The 20147-nt window shown below is 46.1% G+C and overlaps 1 protein-coding gene across 3 annotated transcripts in view; it reads left to right on the top strand.

Moving 5' to 3' along the window:
• LOC147451064 (stromal cell-derived factor 2-like protein) overlaps positions 1–19843 on the top strand; it is a 101245-nt gene extending 81402 nt beyond the window's left edge. For 2 of the 3 annotated variants that reach the window (XM_086520016.1, XM_086520017.1), the window contains exon 6: positions 19351–19843. In XM_086520016.1, coding sequence (XP_086376142.1) covers positions 19351–19452 — 102 coding nt within the window. In that variant the 3' untranslated portion in view covers positions 19453–19843. Of the gene's footprint in view, positions 1–18414; positions 18532–19350 lie in introns of all 3 variants that reach the window. The other variant, XR_015189184.1, reaches the window with a different exon arrangement.
• Positions 19844–20147: the final 304 nt, after the last annotated feature.

Raw genomic sequence — 20147 nt, 5'->3', positions numbered from 1 at the left:
CCTTTTGGCATATTAGGCATTCTCGCACAAAGGCATCCACATCTCTTCTCAATGTAGGCCAGTAGAAGAATGTCTCAACCGCTTTAACTGTAGCATCAATACCACGATGCCCTGCATACGGTGGGACATGACTCTCTTCCATAACTTTGCGTCGCAATGGCTTTGTGACACACAATCTGCCATGCATCATCATGAACCCGTCTTTAAGAAGATAGTGTTCATGACGTTGTCCATCCATTAGTTGCTCGAAGACCCTTGCAAAATCTTCATCATTTGCATACTGTTCTCTCATATCATGAAGTTCATGATCATAAGGAATTGACACAATTGAAATTTGTGGCTTCCTTGACAAGGCATCAGCCACAACGTTCTTCTTGCCTTCCACATGCACAATCTGAAAATGGAACATGGACAAGATATTTGCCCATCGCATATGCTTCTCAGATAACTTTGTCTGTGTCAAGAAGTATCGCAAGGTCTGATGGTCCGTTTGGACAACAAAGTCTGCACCTAGCAGATAGTGTTTCCAACTTAAGAGCGCATGAATCACAGCCAGTAACTCTTTCTCATAGACCTGCATGGTCATCTCTGGCCCTTGCAAAATGCTGCTCTCATAGGCTACTACCCTGCCATCTTGCATTAGCACTGCACCAATGCTACTACCGCAGGCATCACACTGGACCACAACCGACTTCCTAAGATCTGGCAACACAATGACTGGATCTGAAGTCATCTTTTCCTTTAAGAGATTAAAAGTTGAAATCTCTTTCTGTGTCCATCTAGAAGTGACTGTCTTCTTTTGAAGAGCATGTAAAGGTGAAGCAATCTCAGCGAAATTTCGGATAAACCTTCTCCCCGAACCTCATGGGGGTATTAGGGTCCGTTTAGGGCCAAAACCCTAAACCTGCAAAAATACACAGCAGGCTGTAATTCACTGTTTCGGGCTCCGTTTCGCGTGCCGGTCGCATCCGTAGCAAGTCCTCGAGCTCCCGCACATGTAGGGCTACTTGCCCTTTGAATCGAACGAGATTTCTGGCGTGAAACCTCTCCGAATTCACCTGTACCTACGGGGGGATTAGCCGCTAGCTAATCCAATACCTGTGCAAGAGGCTCTTGCCTGGGCAATTGCGCATGAACCCACACAACTGTACATTGGTCAAATGAAAAGCCCACTAGAGGGGCATAACATACTGCCAAAGGGGAGAGAGAGGGCAGTGCGTAGCGTGCAGGGCATCACTCCTGGCACCGCACTGTACATAGGAGGGAAAGCAAGCACTCCATAGATCTTAACCTGTGACCAAAAACTGAAAATGAGGCTCTCCCCCTCCTAAATTCAGCGCCACTTCTTGTTGCATGAGGCAAGTGCACCAGAAGGTGCCACTTGGCACATTTATAAGCATTTTCCCGTTTCGGGGTTGCCGCCTAAAAATATCCCAACGGTTGCCCAATTGACTTCACGGCAGAGTAAGAAAATGTTCCCTTTGTCATTCCGGAGATAATGACGTCAACACATTTTCAGGTCCCAAAATAGCAGTTCCCTAAATTTTAGGAGATGCTGCCATTGTATCTTTCCAGGTCATCCGACCCTCTTTGTACACTGCGGCCACATCCAGAACTGAAATGTAGCCTCTGTAGCAAAGGATTCCACTTTGGCTAGTCAATGGCCCCACTTGGCTAACCATAGTCCTTGTCCAACCTTAGTGCTCTCTTGCCCTCAGGCCTGGACTCCCTCTGGACAGTTTCACACTAGCTATGCAATGCAGGGCAGTTAGATTTCCCGAGGGGTGTTTCCAAAAAGTGAAAGTAATTAGATAATAAGAAAGAAATCAACAAAAAGGATAGATAGTAGTCACACGCTGGTGACACGGTGTGTAATGTGTAGTAGAAGTGATTGACGGTGAATGCTCAGGATGAGTGCTCAGTGTGCACTCAAGGTTCCTTTCATTGCATGAGAGAGCATAGACGAGAGAGAAAAGAGAGAATGATGTTGTGAGTGATATAGAGAGAGAAAAAGACTAACACTAGATGGGGTTTCAAAACCCTTTCCAAGGGCCCCCCTCTCTATTGCTAGAGAGGTATTTGCTTTAGATTGCACAAATGTTGATACAATGGTCAGAGTGTTGAGATGCGAATGGTATGCGGCGTAGACTTCGATCTCTGAGGCTAAGGGCTGAAAAGTAGTGGAATTGATGAGCTTCGAACGACGATGAGGCTATGGGCTGATCTGCTATGGATGGTGTGGAGAGTGATGATGGTGCTAAGGATGGGCTGAAATCTGAAAACGCTGGTTGATCTGCTATCTTGGGCTGAAAATTGCTAACGCTAGCGATATAGGTTGAATCTGCACATTGTAGCAATAAGGGCTGAAATCTGCTATTGTTGATGTGCTCCAAAATGCTAGGGGTATCTGCTACTTGAGGTGATGTGCTGATGGAAATTGCCATGGTTCTGAAGGGACTGATGTAGAGTAAAAATACTACAGAGTTGAGGGTGCTACTGGGCATTGACTGCCATGGTGCTGGTTACTGTACTGAATGGTCAATGGTGACCATGGGGTCCACCTTAATAGTGCCAATAGGCTGGGTCGAGCAGGGACACAAATGCAACCCCACGACTTACCGAATGGTCAATGGTGACCCTGGGGCTTAGTAGTGCCAATAGGCTGGGTTGAGCAGGGACATAGATGCAACCCCACGACTTACCGAATGGTCAATGGTGACCCTGGGGCTTAGTAGTGCCAATAGGCTGGGTTGAGCAGGGACATAGATGCAATCCCACGACTTTAATAAATAATTAATGCGGAAATGTCACTTATTAATGAGTTAATAAACTCACCTATATAAGGTGCTTCGTATGTAGATAATTTCCTAAGCTTGGTACAAACGCGAATGTATGGGATCACTTTGGAGTGCCTACACCTAGGAGACATTGGTTGTGCTCGTGCAATTAGAAAGTATGAAACTAACTGAAGTGCATGGACATGCGCGCCATGTGTACAAGCTCACAAGGGTACTAAAAAAATTCTCAGACTGTCCTAAACCCTAGAGGTCAGCTTGGCCACATGCACATAGGGTTACACGTGCACGTGACAGGACAGTAATCTGAACAAATAAAGCATCTATAGAATTACTTTTGGATCCTCGAAGGCCTTTGTTTTTTGGACGAGGAAATACTTGTGAGTAAGCATCCAAAGCCTTCTTTCCCATCTTTAACTTGAACAATTTCTTGAAGCATTCGATCTTGTCCACTTGCACGAAGCGAGCGCAAAAGACGGATCAAAATCCGCTGAAGTTGTTGGTTAAGGGCGTAACGTTGCCCACCACGTGTAGGCTTTGTCCTGTTGCATGACCGATGCATTAGGCATCAATAAAACGGTACAAATCAAAGTATTTCTCCGACCAAGAGTCGATGGCCCTTGCTCTCCCGTTTTACGGGGTCAGGATGGACTTCAAGAGGCAAAGTGCTCATGGCTGTGGGCGAAAATTGGACTAGCATGGAGCGCAGCTCCAAGAGTTGCTTTTTCATCTCATCTAGCTAGCGTTGGAGCACTGCTACGAGAGTGGAATTGGAAGGGGGAGATGGAGGAGGAGAGCTTGCAAGACAATGCCCGTGTACGTGGAGTCGGGAGGAGAAACTAGCGTCTCTTCCATGGGTTTATGCGTGCTAGCGACGTCATTCTTGTGTGGAGAAGCATCGTGTGATGGGGACGTTAACAGGGCCTTGGAGGCCCAACCTTAAGTCAATGCTCCAGGTTGGTGTTCCCTCGCTGCAAGGTCGCCAGGCAGGCGGTCGAACAAGGGGCAGCTGTTGCTAAATGGACTATTTTCTTATTTCTTATTTTCTCGAGTAATTTCTTTTTATTGAAATTAGGATATTTGAAGATGTGCACTTGAGCAGTAAGGTTAGGAAGTGTAGATCTACTAGAATTATTAAAAGCCATCAGGAACGGAAAACTCTGATGCGTCATATGATGGGTGACATTAAGCATCGCAAAGGGGTTTTACCGTTAGTTCGGTAGGAGAGACCGGGAAGCGAATATTCCTGATGCGTCACGTGATGGGGCGACGGAAGCATCGGAAAGGGAATATCTTGTTGATCTGGCAGGAAATCCAAACTGGAAAGAGGAATACGCGTAAAGACGCAAGCACAAGAATAAAGATGGGTTCTGAGAAGCTTTTCTTAAAAAGCGGAATATTTTAACGAGTTTTCCGGGAAGAGCAGATGCTTTCCCGCGAGGAATCTATGTTTGCTTTGCATTTGTGCATGTGGTTGCATCCAAGGACGCCTGGGAAGTGCTGTGAAAGGCATTGTTTTTAACTTATAAGGTTTTATTGAGCTTTTGGGCAGGTTCAGACCAATTTTAAAAGATGCCGGCCGCCCACTTAATAAGTGGGCAGCCACTTAGAAAATAAAGCAACAAAACCAGCCAGCGAATTCTCTCTCCCTATTTCGGGTAGAACAACAAAAAAAAATAAATTAATTTAAAAAATAAAAAAATAAAAAAAATCTGCCGTGATCTCTACGTGGCCAGCCTTTGCTTAGCTATTCCTGCTGTGGCCAAGGAGCTATAAAAGCATCACACGCCCTCACTCAGGGGAGTTGTTGCCCAATGCCAACGCCAACAAGAGAAGACTCTGCCGCCAGAAGACGCAAGGGATCGCGAGACTTGGAAGCACGGAAGTCGCTTTTCTTGCGATAGAGCAACAGGTATCTATTGTGGATTCGCCATACGAATTGTTGTCCCGTGTTTGTGTGTGTGTTTGCAGGTACTTCATCGCGAAGGAGAAGCGAGAAGGCTTATGCTTACGCTTGGGAATTCCGGGAACGGAATTGGGAAATTGTCTACGGAGTCTCGACTCCAAGTACAGACAGAAAAAGGATTGAGAGCTCGTCTCTCGGAATTCCCTTACGGGAAAAAACGACGAGGGGTTTTCTTCGGTTCTTGTGCTTGTAAAAAGATTCTCCCTTCTCTATTAGGGGGGGGGAACTAGCCCCATCTTCTGGTCCCAAACACTGTGGCGAACTTCACCCTCAACTCTGTTTAGTTGAAAGATTATTTATCTTCATCTTGTTGATTATTCGTGTGCGCTTTCGTTTGTGACAGTGGTATCAGAGCTCGGATTCCTCTCTTTCTCTGCAAAGAAGGAGGATTCCGGGAAGGAACGAGAAGAACCATGACAAGCCACGGAAGAACCGCTGAAGATGAACTTTAGCAAGTGCGAGTCCAACTCGCGGAATTGCTACAACTCATTTCGTTGCCAGCTGTCCAAAAGGCTTTGGACGGAATCAAGAAGCCGCAAGGAACGGATGCCGATGGGCGTCAGGAAAATCTTGTTAATGGAAGTGACCCGTAGGTGGATGGTGCGGAAAGAGGTGCCAAAACGCACAAGGGATCTCCAGATGAGGACAAACGGGCTTCCAAGAGCAAGGGCTAGAAAAAAGAACTTTCTCTGCTTAACGAAAGCAAGGATGTCTCTATCTCTTCTCCATCATACTCTCCTGACTATACTACTACATCTACTTCTCATACAGTATCTAAATCTTCTCGCAAGAAGAAAGCTCCTACTACTTCTCTACATACTACTAAAGAGAAGCTTCAATTCAAGAGGGATAACCGTAGACGTCACCGCAAGATGCGGATTTTCAAATCCGGTGACAAGGATGTGAAGTTTGATAACTACACAGGACGGAGAGATATCTTCAAGGCACTGTCTTTCATTAGGCAGTTCGAAGTTGCTTTTGCCAACGGAAACTTCACTGAAAAATCCAAGTTGCGTCATGTTGGGATGCAACTGGTGGCTAGCCAAAATTCTGGAAGGTACTCAAGCCAAAACCTAGGCTCAATTCAAAGCTTCAATTCAAAGCTGAATTCTATGAACAATCTCTTCCACCTGATTTGGAGAAGGACATCCGGAAGGAATGGGACTGGCTCGCCCAGAAGGAACAAGAGAAAGCCACGGCTTATGTTGACAAGTCTTGGTCGGTCCTTCTGAAAGTTACGCCTTTCATGAAGATTTCCGACGAGGAAAAGATGCGAAAGTCTGAAGCAGGTCTTCAACCACCGCTTCGGAAGAGCAGGAAGGTGTACCCACACGACACCCTTCAGCGGATGACGGAGTTGGCAATCATTGCCGAGGATTTACATTCCACTGGTACCCCCAGACGGATGGAACATATCACATACCGTGCAAGGCAAAGAGCGGTCTATGATGACCATGGCAACCAAGGAAAAAAGCGTTCCCCAGAGGACCCGGATGGGCCTAAGAAGCCAAAGGGTACCGGAAAATGGCTTAAGTATCTCACGCAGAAGCAAGTACAAACCTTCAAAGAACAAGGAAGGTGCTTCATTGTGGTGAAAAGGGACATATGAAGCCCGACTGCCCTGTTCGGCAGCAACGGCAGGAACAAGCATCTTCGAAGAAGAAACAATTGAAGAAGGAACCCGTTCCACCGAGCTTGAATTCCATTCATGATGTGCAACGGAATACTGAAACCGAGAAAGGAAAGCGCGAGCTCCTTAAAGGTTGGGAACCGTGAATAACCAGCGGGTATTGATCCTCTACGACCTTGGATCGACGGACAACTTCACCTCACTGGAAACTGCAGAACGCTTGGGCCTTACAGCGGCTCAGCTTGGAACTCCCGTCACTTCCGGATCGGCATTGAGGGTTGACCACCAATGCAACTCCCGTGCAAGGACAACTCAATCTCCGGATTGGTGAATACAAGGACCGCGAATGCTTTTTGATGGCACCCATCGAGGGATGTGATATCATCTTGGGTATGCCATGGCATTACCATATGCAACCGGTCCCAGATTATGTAGAAAAGACCCTCGCTTTTGAGCATTAGGGCAAGAAAATTAAAGTTTTTGCTGATGCAGGGGATTGGCTATTCCCTATTGTAAGCCATATCTGTCACGAGGACGTGGCAGTTATTAACCATGTCACAAAGATGTGGCAATTGCTAACCTTGGTTGTTGGTTTCTTTCAAATGGGGTTTATTTTATTTGTTTTGAGACCCTCTTCTTGAAGTACCAAACGGTCGGCCATTGCATGGCTAATGTGAACGGTAGTTTCATCCGCAGATGGGTAGTGGTCGGCACTGGAATTCGTATGGTATGAGGATGTCTAGGCTCAGAGCAAGATCATATAGGTCCCCCCGTCGCACTCAGCAAGTTGGTGGATACTAGGAAGTGAACTCAATAAAGGCATAAAGTCAAGGTGGGATCACCGACAGAAAGTATCCGATAGTTGGGCCACATTGCACTTTTGGATGCGGTCCCAATGAGGATAGATGGTCAGAAGACCAGTGGGAGCCCAATGGAAGCATCTCCTAAAATTTAGGGAACTGCTATTTTGGGCCGTGAAATGTGTTCGTGTCATTACCTCCGGTATGACTGGGGGAACATTTTACAACTCTGCCTTGGGGCCTACAGGTTGTCGGCGTCTGCTCGGAGCATTCTAGCTTCCGAGCCGTGTGAGTGATTAAGTGTTAATTCCCGTTACAGGTTTCCTTTGCGAAGTGCTTTGTGTGTGTGTCTAAAGTAAAGAATTTTGGGTGAAAGCCAACGCCTATCGCCCTACGGGCCGGTTTCATGGTTTCGTCGCCGGGACATCAATCACTTTTTCCTTGAAGAGTGAGCCTGGATTGTTTTGGGATAAAGACACAGAGTGCAGGAACGCGGGGATTACACTATGGCCGACAAGGGGAAGGGAATTATGGAAGAGGGTTCCTCTTCAAAGGACAGGCAGGAGATTCCCATGGTTTTTGAGATTGGCGAGAGCTCACGGCCACGTCAGTCTGTACCTCTTGTCAACGTGAATGTCCCTCCAGTAGTACAAGGCTTTATGACTGGGCAACTTGAGGATGATGCGTTCAAGACTCAGTTAGTTGCCGCGGTGAATGTCTTTTCGCAACTGGTGCATAATCCGAGGTTTATGGAATTCTTGCAAGCGCCACCAGTGCAACAACAAAATAGGCAACCTATGCCGCGTATGGAGCTTGTTGATGCTCAAGCCCATGTACTTCATGTGGCGCAGGAGGAAAGGGAACACTCGCATGTTGCGGAGTCGGGGGCTCCAAAGCAGGTTCCTCCTGTGCTTGAATAGGTGGCTAGAAGGCCTATTCCACAGGTTATGCCAGTTCAGCCCGCCACCTTTCAGAGTCAGCATGCTGTCTTGAATGGACAGGGAGCTGGATACCAGGCTATGCACTCAGTTTTTCCACCACCCACGATACATCCTGGGTATTTCGGTGGTGGATCAGTGTTCCAAAGTATGGCTGGTTATGCGCCTGGAAGTCAGCCGTACATGCCAGGAACAGTGTTCGGGGGTATGCAAGGCATCATGCCCAACCCCATGTATGGTAGTATCGGCATGCAACAAGGTTTCCACTGCAACCAGGGCCAGTTTGGGATGCCACAGGGTCATTTTGGCATGGCTGGTTTTTCTGGACAGCAGCCAGATATCGCACCTCTGACGTAAAATGTGAATGTTCAAGAAGTGCCGATCATGCCTACTACAGTGCCCATGTTGCAGACCATTCCGTATGACAACTTGGGGGCACTAGAGAAGCCAAAGGCTTACAAAGAAGGTGGTGCAACGGTAAAGTTCAGTACCTTCAGTGGTTTCGAGGATAAGACAAAGGCCCTCACTTTCCTCCAGTAGTTTGATACAGGTTATGCGGGAGGGAATTTTACAGAGGCCTCGAAGGTCAGGAAAGCTGCCACTTTCTTAAAGGACAATGCGCTTACATGGTGGACGACATTGTTAATGCAAGGACAGGCACCTGCCACTTGGGTTTACTTCAAGCAAATGTTTGCATCTACCTGGCTATCAAATGAATTTGAAGCCGACGTCATGACAGATTGGCACCAGCTTACTTCAGCTTCGTGCAAGATCTTGCTGGAGTACAATAGGAGGTTTTGTAAAGCGTTACTCTCAGTGACCTCCTACAGATTTGTGCCATTGACAGAGCAGATAGAGAAGTACTGTTGTGGGCTGCCTAAAGGGCTTCGCGATTACTGTACAAAGAACAGAGTGGCTACCCTTACTCAACTTATGGAAGTTGCGAACACTCGTCTTGCCTTGTTGAAAGGAGAGGACAGTGGATTTCCGAGTAGTGACAAAGGAGGGCAGCAAAAGAAAAATTCAGCGAAGAAGTCCTTTGTGAAAATGGCTCCTGATGCGTCACAGGGGCCAGAAAAGGCCACCAAAGACAAGGATTCAGCCGGGACTTCTCGAGCGCAGGCAAAGAAACAGAAGAGGAAGCCTTTTGTGCGCAAGTCGCTCGAGGAAAAGAAGGTCCTAATGGCTGAGAACAAATGCTTTATATGCGAGCAGCCTGGTCACTTTTCTATCAATTGTCCACAAAGGAAAAGGTCAGCTGACTCAGAGGATAAAGAAGACCAGAAAGGCAAGAAGCCTAAACCCACGGCAGGTTTAGTGCCAGACATGGTGGGTGACAGGCCCAACACAAATGCTAGTGAGTTATGCAGGACATGGGGTAAAGTTAGGGATCAGACGGCACTTATCTTCTTTGATCCAGGTGCCAAAGCCAACTTTATCTCACCAGAGTTAGCTATGAAGCTAGGCATCAGAGCTGAAGAGATGGGGTACATAGCAGAGGCAGGGTTGGCATGTCCTGGCCACTCAGAGTGTGTTACTCCCATCATTGGAAAGCTGCGTCTGCATATTCAGTCGTATGTGGACACTGAAGAGTTTTACATCATGCCGCTGGAAGCTTGTGACGCCTTGTTGGGGATCCCGTGGATGTTCCGAGTGCATGGAGTCTTGGATGCCTACAACAAAAAGATCACTGTACAGCATAGGGGCAAAACTCACATCTTGGATGTAAAGCTTAAAGGAGAGTCAGTCCCTATGTATCTGCTTCTGCTATCACTTCTGTAATAAAGAATCATCTTTCTGTGTACTTGATTTCTGCACGTGATGTCTCAGATAGTGATCAGTCAAATTTATCTGTGTTAGATAAAGAAAGGTCAGCATTTTTGCAAAAGTTTAGTGACTGTTTTTCTGATTCATTACCGTCGCAATTGCTGCCAGAGAGACCTGAGGACCATTGGATAGATTTGGTGCCAGGGTGTAGCCCACCAAGACCTCCCTACGGGGTTAGTGCGGCGCAGCAGAAAGAGATTATGGGCCAGGTTGAGGAGTTATTAGAGAAGGGGCTGATTCAGCCTAGTTCTTCACCCTTTTGCTCCCCAGTGCTCGTAGTGCAGAAGAAGGATGGCTCATGGCGCATAAGTATTGATTACCGTGCGTTGAATAAGTATTGATTACCGTGCGTTGATGATATTCTCGATCGTTTAGAGGGTGCTGCAATTTTCAGCAGGATAGACCTTAAGAGTGGGTACCATCAGATTCGTATAAGGCCAGAGGATGTGCACAAGACTGCGTTTAGAACGACATTTGGTCTTTATGAGTTTCTAGTGATGTCGTTTGGGCTAACAAATGCTCCTGCCATGTTCAACAGAATGATGGACCGGATTTTCCGCTCGCATCAACAGTTTGTTGGAACGTTCTTTGATGACATGATAGTGTATTCGAAGAATGAAGAGGAGCATAGACGTCACTTGACCATTGCCACATAGTCTCAAAGGATGGTGTTAGAATGGATCCCGCAAAGGTCGAAGCTATCAAGACATGGCCAGACTTGAAGACTGTGCACGATGTCAGAAGCTTCTTGGGATTGTGTTCCTACTATAGAAGGTTTATCAGAAATTTTGCAGAGATAGCATCGCCTCTTCACGCATTGCAAAAGAAAGAGGTCACTTTCAGATGGACTTAAAAAGAGATTTCAGCTTTTAGTCTCTTAAAGGAAAAGTTGACCTCAGATCCAGTTATTGTTTTGCCAAATCTCAGGAAGTCATTTGTGGTCCAGTGTGACGCGTGTGGGAGTAGCATCGGAGCAGTGCTAATGGAAGATGGACGGGTAGTAGCTTATGAAAGCCGAATTTTGCAAGGGCCAGAGAGGACTATGCAAGTCTATGAGAAAGAGCTCTTGGCCGTAATTCATGCGCTTTCTAGCTGGAAGCACTACCTCTTAGGTGCTGATTTTGTTGTCCAAACAGATCATTAGACCTTGCGATACTTCTTGACATAGGCAAAGTTATCCGAAAAGCATATGCGATGGGCAAACATTCTTTCCATGTTCCACCTCTAGATTATGCATGTGGAAGGCAAGAAGAATGTTGTGTCTGATGCGTTATCAAGAAAGCCACAAATTTCAGCTGTGTCAATTCCTTATCATCATGAGTTAGATGACATGAACGAACAGTATACTGCTGTGTAAGATTTTGCAAGGATCTTTGAACAGTTACAAGAGGGGCAACATCACGAGCACTACCTCCTGAGAGATGGTTTTATGATGATGCATGGCAGACTTTGTGTCACTAGGCCACTGCGACATAAGGTCATGGAAGAGAGTCATGTCCGACCGTAAGCAGGGCATCGTGGCATTGATGCAACAGTTAAAGCGGTAGAGACATTCTTCTATTGGCCTACCTTGAGGAGAGATGTGGATGCCTTTGTGCGAGTATGCATAGTTTGCCAAAAGGTCAAATTTGACAGGCAAAAGGCACCAGGGTTGTTACAACCACTGCCGATTCCGGATAAGCCATGGGAAAGCATTGCTATGGACTTTATCTTTGATCTTCCAAGGACGCCAACAGGGAATGATGGTATATGGAACATTATCTGTAGGTTCAGCAAGCAGGCCCATTTTATCCCTGTCAGGAAGAAGATAAAATTTGATCAGATGGCGCGCTTGTTCATGTACAATGTGTTTAAGTACCATGGTATGCCACAATCGATTATCAGTGATCGTGATCCTCGCTTGACCAGTTTGTTCTGGAGAGGATTGTTTGAGAACATGGGCACTACGCTCAAATTCTCGTCTTCGTTTAATCCACAAACTGATGGACAATCAGAAGAGGCTAATTCTACTGTCTTAGATCTGCTGAAATGCTATGTGTCAGATAATAAGGGCAAGTGGGAACAATATTTGCCTATGCTTGAGTATGCGTACAATAATACGGTACATTCGTCTACTAGAAAAGCACCTTTTGAAATTGTTGAAGGCGGCAAAAAGGTTCCTCCCATTTTGCATGCAAAGGACAAGATCTTTGAGGCAGATTGATATGTTGAGAACATGGATGAGATGTATAAGAAGATTAAAGTTGCTTCGGAGAAGACTCGGGCAAAGCAGAAAAAGGCTGCTGATCGTCACCGTCGAGAATTGCTACTATCACATGGTGATTGGGTTCTGTTAAGGTTCGAAAAGGCAAGGTTAAAGAAGATGAAGGGCAAGGAACGGCTGTTTCCTAAGCTCAGCATGCGTTACTATGGGCCTTTTCAAGTGCTTGACAAGATCAGTGATGTGGCTTACGGGCTGAAATTGCCTGATACATGGAAGATTCATGTGAGTCTTCTAAGACCCTTCGTGGGTGATGTGCCACAAGATATGCCAGATGAAGATCAACCAGAAGTTGAGGAACTTTATCAGATTTTGGTACCTGAGCAAGTTTTGGCACATAAGGACAGAAAAGTTAAAGGACAAGTTGCAAGACGCTATTTGGTGAAGTTCAAGAACTATCCGCCTATGGATGCATAGTGGATGGAAGAGCATGAACTGTCAGAGTCACCAAATGTATTGCAGCTTTACCTTGCAACCCAACGTGTGCAAAGGAGGGGTAATGATAGAGCTAGTACATCAGATGTACATATGAATTCAGTGCCATAGATGGAAATGGCAAAAGTATGAAGGTCTCATCAAGTCATTTGTATCTATGTATGTTACGACCTTTCTTGCGGATACATGCGATGATAAAAGAGTGTGAATAGCACAAGATCATCACTGGCGTGTATTTATGGTATGCAATCGAGGACGTTTGCGATTTCAAGAGGGGGGTATGTCGTGAGGACGTGGCATTTATTAACCATGTCACAAAGATGTGGCAACTGCTAACCTTGGTTGTTGGTTTCTTTCCAATGGGGTTTATTTTATTTGTTTTGAGACCCTCTTTTTGAAGTAGCAAACGGTCGGACATTGTATGGCCAATGTGAACGGTAGTTTCACCCGCAGACGGGAAGTGGTCGGCACTGGAATTCGTATGGTAAGAGGATGTCTAGGCTCGGAGCAAGATCATATAGGTCCCCCCGTCGCACTCAGCAAGTTGGTGGATACTAGGAAGTGAATTCAATTAAGTCGTAAAGTCAAGGTGGGACTACCAACAAAAAGAATCCGATAGTTGGGCCACATTGCAGTTTTGGATGCGGTCCCAATGAGGATAGATGGTCAGAAGACCAGTGGGAGCCCAACGGAAGCATCTCCTAAAATTTAGGGAACTGCTATTTTGGGCCGTGAAATGTGTTCGCGTCATTACCTCCGGTATGACTAGGGGAACATTTTATTACTCTGCCGCGAAGTGAACTGGGCAACCGGTCAGGATATTTTTAAGCGGCGAACCCGAAACGGGAAAATGCTTGTAAATGCGCCAAGTGTCGATTTCTCTTGGACTTTCCTCATGCAGAAGAAAGGGTGCTGAATTTAGAGAAGGGAGAGGCCTCTTTATGCAATCTGTCACAGGTTAAGAGCTATGGAGTGCTTCCTTTCCCTCTTATGTACAGTGCGGTGCCAGGAGTGGTGCCCTGCACGCTACGCACTGCCCTCTCTCTCCCCTACGAGCAGTATGTTATGCCCCACTACTGCCCTCTCTCTCCCCTACGAGCAGTATGTTATGCCCCACTAGTGGGCTTTTCATTTGACCAATGTACAGTTATGTGGGTTCATGCGCGATTGCCGAGGCAAGAGCCTCTTGCACAGGTACTGGATTAGCTAGCGGCTGATCCCCCGCAGGTACAGGTGAATTCGGAGAGGTTTCACACCACAAATCTCGTCCGATTCAAAGGGCAAGTAGCCCTACAGGTGCGGAAGCTCGAGGTCTTGCTACGGATGCGACCGGCACGCGAAACGGAGCCCAAAACAGGGAATTACAGCCTGCTGTGTATTTTTGCAGGTTTAGGGTTTCGGCCCTAAACGGACCCTAATACCCCCAGGAGGTTCGGGGACGCAAGGGGACCTCTGTAGGTGAACTGGCGCACTTTCGGGGCAGAAAACAGAGAATTCAGCGTGCTGCAGATTCTCGCCAGGTTTTGTAAAGTGTCCGTATGCGTCGAGAAAGTCACCTATTGCGTGGGGATACCGACTGTGAAGCGTCCTAGTACAGTTATGCTGCCGAAATCGGGCCAGAACAGGTGTTTCTTAGCCTAGATTGTGCGGGGCAGCTTGTGGGAGATCACAGGTTTTATTCCCATTGATAAAGAATAAAGAAATACCGAAAGGGGCGCCAATTTTGGGGCCTATAGGTTGTCGGTGTCTGCTCGGAGCATTCTAGCTCCCGAGCCGTGTGTGATTAAGTGTTAATTCCCGTTACAGGTTACCGTTGCAAAGTACTCTGTGTGTGTCTAAAGTAAAGAATTTCGGGTGAAAGCCAACGCCTACCGCCCTACGGGCCGGCTTCAGTTGACCTGATGCATGTGGTTAGACCACTCGAAGCCCTCTCTAAACAAGCAGTGGAAGCGGCCGCGTATCTCGTAGTAGACGGGGCAGTGCATGTGTAGTGCAACTTTTTCTCGGGCTCCAGGTCACATAGGAGGCAAGTCCTGGCCTCTGATGGTACTCTACTGTATCTCCCACTCTCGATCCGCAGCTGGTGTGAAGATGTGCGTATCTGGCCAATAGCACATCGTATCACATGAGACGAGTGGGTGTCCATGTATCTAGGTCTCGTCACAAAACCGTCCTCCGTAAGCTGGAGAAGATGCTCGCTGTGTGTGTGTGTGTGTGTGTGTGTGTGTGTCTATATATATATATATATATATATATATATATATATAGAGAGAGAGAGAGAGAGAGAGAGAGAGAGAGAGAGAGAGAGAGAGAGATATGAAATGAAATGAAATGTTATATGAACGTCTTCAAAAGGTGAAAATGACCTGTGAGACCAAAAGGTTACAACCATGTGTGACTCTAGTATAGTGTCGGGGGAACATAAAGATAAAAATAGTACATCAGCTCAAAACATATGGGGGGTTGGATACATTCACATGAGGGCTAATGAGGTGCATAGTGGGGGAAGTAGACAATGGTGATCACCCCATAAACTCTCTCATGGGTCTCTACAGGATGCCTCAATGTCCTCTATGGTTAGCTCTCGGGGGGGCGGGCATGTTTGATGTCGCTCGATGATGCTCCTTAGCCTCCAATGTAGACCTCGTCTACGGTGTGAAGATCCTCGCATTGTCGGGCGTCGTGAGCTCCATAAAGCATGGTGGAAGTGACCAATGTGTCAAATAGTCACAACTTAGTGCGTGGCTCCTGAAACTGCCCGTGAGAACATATCCTCTCTGGTCCTCAATGCTGAGTATCCCCTTGTCAATCTCTCCTTTGCAGCACCCCTCATAGAGAAAGTAGGTCAAGGTACGTATAAGGGTTTACATACTCTACTATCTCCTGTCCATATGTAAAAATAGGTGTTGACCTCCTGACCCACTGCGTTGTAGTATTGAATACCATCACCTTGGTTTTGCCAAGGTTGATGGCGAGCCCATTGTCATGTGCATAAGCATATAACTCATCTAGATGTCTATGCATACCCTCTGGAGAGCCTGAAATAAGCACAATATCATTAGCATAAAGCAATAGAGGTATCCATGTACCTCACAGCTGTGCTCCTCGATCCTCTGCAGTCTCAATATAGTCAGCAATCTCATCAATATACAATCCAAACAAAGTCAGAGAAAGTAGGCATCCCTGCTTCACCCCAATAGTGGAGTGAACAGGGTCTGAAAGACTCTGCTATTCATACTTTCCGTATAACAGTCTCATATAGTGCCATGATACCCCATACTAGCTCCTGTGGGACTCCCAAGTCATGTAGTCGTTGTATCAACTTGGCTCTCGGGACTGTGTCGAAGGCTTTGCGGAAATCCAAAAGCTACAATAAATCCTTCTTCCATGTGCTCTGCCCTCCTCAATGATCGCTCTTAAGCGTGAAGATATGATCAAGTGTAGAGAATCCCCTCCTAAATCTAGCGTGCCCTGAAGCTCGTACACCCTCTCTCTCTGCCCATCTGCTCAACTCATGCTCAAGTATAGATGCATATAGCTTGGGCAATGAGTGGCCAATCATGATAGTGCGATAGTTAGTTGGCAGGGTTGGATCTCCTGACTTGAGTAGTGACACAATTGTAGATGTACTCCAAGTCTCTGGAAACCCCTTGCACATGGCCCTGCTGAACATGAAGGCCAACAAACCATCAATATGGTCCCTACGAGAGAGTCGACACAGCACGGCGGAGTTCCGCACCGATGCACTGGCCCCAAAAACTGGTGCCTCTTTCGGTATTTCATTATTATTGCTCACAGAAAAGTACATTTCCCGAGGGTCCTTTGCTCTCAAACTGTGCGTCCAAATGCTCTGCAAAGTGAGGCCCCAAGGGCTCCTTTTAAACTTACAAGGGATGTCCCAAAAGCAGAGCCCCAAAAGCAATCAACTCAAAAGCACTAATCCCCAAAAGCCTCTGCTCTCAAAAGCTAGCGCTGGAGACTCCAAAAGCAGCCAGCGTAATTTGCGGAAATCTGCACAACCTCATTCTGCAAAGCATCTGGACGCAGAGTTTGAGAGCAAAGGACCCTCCGGAGATGTACTTTTCTCTGAGCAATAAGGAAATACCAAAAGGGGCGCTAATCTTTGGGGCGAGTGCATTTTGGGTGCGGAACTACGCCGTGCCGTGTCGACTCTCTCTCCCTCTCTCACTCTGTTTAAGTTCAATGAATTTGATGTTTCTGTTCGTGTGTTGCTATTGATTTCTCTTATGGAGTGTCCAAAGCCTGTAACACAATGGGCGAGCTCCTACAATATACACTCAAAAAGTAAAGGTCCTCTTACTGATGCATAGTCACATGAAAAGGTGTTTCGTTCCTTTGAAACGAAGTGAAACAGGTAAGGTTTGAAACGTTTCGAAATAGGGGGACGAAACATGTTTCTGAGGTTTTAAAAGGGTCTAAAATTAGCCATATAATGTATAATTTCAACACATTTTACCACTTGTACGACCATGTATACAAGATGTATCCACCTACTAGACTCCTAAATATTAGGTTTCTTATATCCTCTAGAAATGTGTGCTTTGTATTACGTTTCGTCTTAGCATTTTCAAAACGAAACGAAATGAAATGCCTCGAAACAATGAAACACACAAAACGTTTCTTGTTACACTGCATCGATTTGCATATGGAGGGTGATGCTATGTCCTTGGAGTGGCCAGCTCTAAGAACATCCTCATGCACAAGCAGGTGCGGAGAGGGAAACAAAGCAACACACACGAAGCATCCATGAAAACGAAAACAATTGATACATCAAGCATCCATGTGACAACTTTTGGCATCAATTTCTCCACACACGAGTCTATATGCAAATCACGAAAAATACCAAAAGATTTACCAGAAACTTCCACCACCCGTTTGCATGTGCTCCCCGTGCTCTCCTCTCTTGCTATTAGCGTCCCGTGCCACCCTATGCAAGAGGGTAGAGAGCCTGCTAGGTTATGCCATCATGGCCTCGTGAGGTCCAGTGGATTTTTGCACGTTGCCATGACACATGTACAAGCAAGAAGAGGCTCTGATATCAATGTTAATCCCTTGCTTGATCCATCTTGCACACGACACGACACAGGCCATACTCATGCATGAACAAGCGTAGAGAGCGGACATCCACCCCCGAGCCTAGGAGCATGCAGCTCACGGGCTAGCCTCTACCACAAGGGCTGGTGTTCCATACCACCAAGCCTACACAAGACGGGTGTGTGGATAGGACTCCTTAACTGCCCTAACCACAGGGCTACGTTCATGCTTGGCCGGAAATAGCTCAGGCGCCCAGAGTAATGTCAGGGGTCGTGACTCTTAACACCATCGGTACATCTCCTCCTCTCTCCACACCTACACACACACACACACACACACACACACACACACACACACACACACACACACACCCCCTCTCTCTCTCTCTCTCTCTCTCTCTCTCTCTCTCTCTCTCTCTCTTTTTCTCTCTCTCTCTCTCTCTCTCTCTCTCTCTCTCTCTCTCTCTCTCTCTCTCTCTCTCTCTCTCTCGGGATAGTTTCCTATGAGGTTAAAATTTTCTTCTTCTTCATCTCTCTCTCTCTCTCTCTCTCTCTCTCTCAAAGTGTGATGGCTCGATTCTACCTTCTCTCTCAATTTGGCTGCACCTAAAAGTAAAGAGCAGAGTAAGGATCATGTGTCGAAGGAATGTGTCAAGAGAACATGGAACTTTGACCTACTGGTTGTCCTTCCTTTGTCGCTTTGCAACAGGTTTCACAACAGCACTCTCCAAAATGTGCTTAGCAAATTGAGGCTACTTCACAGTGTCAGCAAGTGGCGGCAATGAGTTCACCGACAATTATGTGGCATGCACAACGTGATGGCTAGGTATATATAGAGAGATTTGTGGTGCCTCTTGAGGTGTTTCTTTGTTCTATCCATAGCACAAAGTGGGCTTGCTAGAAGTGAGTCTGCTCTGTCAGAACGAAGAAAGAGTAGGGCATGTGCAAAAAGCAGCAAAAAACACGTCCAAAGCACAAAAAGCGGCTTAGAAACTAGTCAGAGACGTACATCCAGATTAATTCCTCTTTTTCCATCGAGACAAAGTAGATGTGGGTGTTAGAGCCTTCAAAGTGGGTAACACATCTGTCAGTTTGGGTCATCTAGAGCCAGAGACAACTAAGCATTACTGATGCCCATCACAATTGTGATTTGAATTTTCTTGACTGCCTCTGGCTGCTTGGGGTCCTCGTACAAACTGATGGTCTCAAGGTGATTGCTACTCAGTCCAATTTTACATGTGCACCAACGATCTGAAGAGTCGACAGTGTTTCTTGAACTATTGGTCTGATCTATTGATTCAGAAAGTTGTCAATTCCTCATCTTAAAAAGATGGACAAGCTCTTGTAAAGAGGTGAAGAATGGCAACCCTTGTGTCATTGTATTCGCTTGTCTACTATTGTTTGCTAAGCTGTCGGTAGCATTTATTTGTTGTTTTTTGTGACTAGATGTACACACGTGTGTTTTGAAGGTGTCTGGATCTTATTGCTTGGCAGTAATCTTGCATGTTTGTTAAACACTCTTCTCAATACAAGGATTGCATTCCCCAGGGGCAGCATGTAGTTGAATGGGCAACTTTCCTTCGTTTAAAATAGAAAGAAATTCTTATCCATCTTGTCACTCAGTACTCTTTGTGGGTCTTCACAGGTATGTGGTATGAGGAAAAAAACAGCTGATAATGTATGGATTGCAGCAGAGGGTGTGTACCTGCTCCCTGGACAAAAGGCCACCGAGATGGAAGGTCTTTGAAAGTCTGGAGGATTTGTATGTGTTCAAAAAGAGGCGTAATTGGAAGGGGGTCAGGGGGAGTTTAAGGAGTAGACTTTCATGGATAACAAGATAAGCATCTTTTACTTGAAAGGGAGACAACATTTCATCCTCTCAAGGGATTAAATTGTCAAGGTGGTTGTCTGGTGTTACCAATTGTATCCTTAAATTCCCTACAAAAATTCAAGGGTGGTTTTGACACGAAAATCTGGTCCCCTAAAAATTTAGTCTGGACAAGTCATGCAGCTGTTCAGTCCTGATTACAAAGTAGAGCAATTGAAGACTTCATGAACGTAGTAGTATGCTGCTGTTCTTGGTGAATAATGTAATAATATGGGTTGAGGACTTTAAGCACGACTCTTTTTTGTTTCAATTTGTTCATAAAGCCTGGTTATTTCTATAATGAACCTTAATTTTGATGCAATTGGACGGGGTTCTATCTAATTAATACCCATGAGAGCTAAACCAAATTTCTCGCACAACAAACTTGCTAACTTAAAAAATCCCTCACCCAAAAAAAAAAAAAAACACTTAGGAGCGAGAAAACATGCAAGTGAAGAACGTGGCTAGAGAGGTTGTAGAGCTTCGCTGTCCTGCCGTCCCCCTGAAACCTTGCAGCGCTTCCACATTCCCACCCACTTGTCCAGCAGGTAAGAAGGAGCGTGCAGCCTCTAATG

Source organism: Adiantum capillus-veneris, chromosome 9, assembly GCF_014529385.1.
Source record: "Adiantum capillus-veneris isolate H3 chromosome 9, ASM1452938v2, whole genome shotgun sequence".
NCBI lineage: Eukaryota > Viridiplantae > Streptophyta > Polypodiopsida > Polypodiales > Pteridaceae > Adiantum > Adiantum capillus-veneris.
Note: the sequence above shows the minus strand (reverse complement) of the source record. Positions and strands in the feature narration are given on the sequence as shown.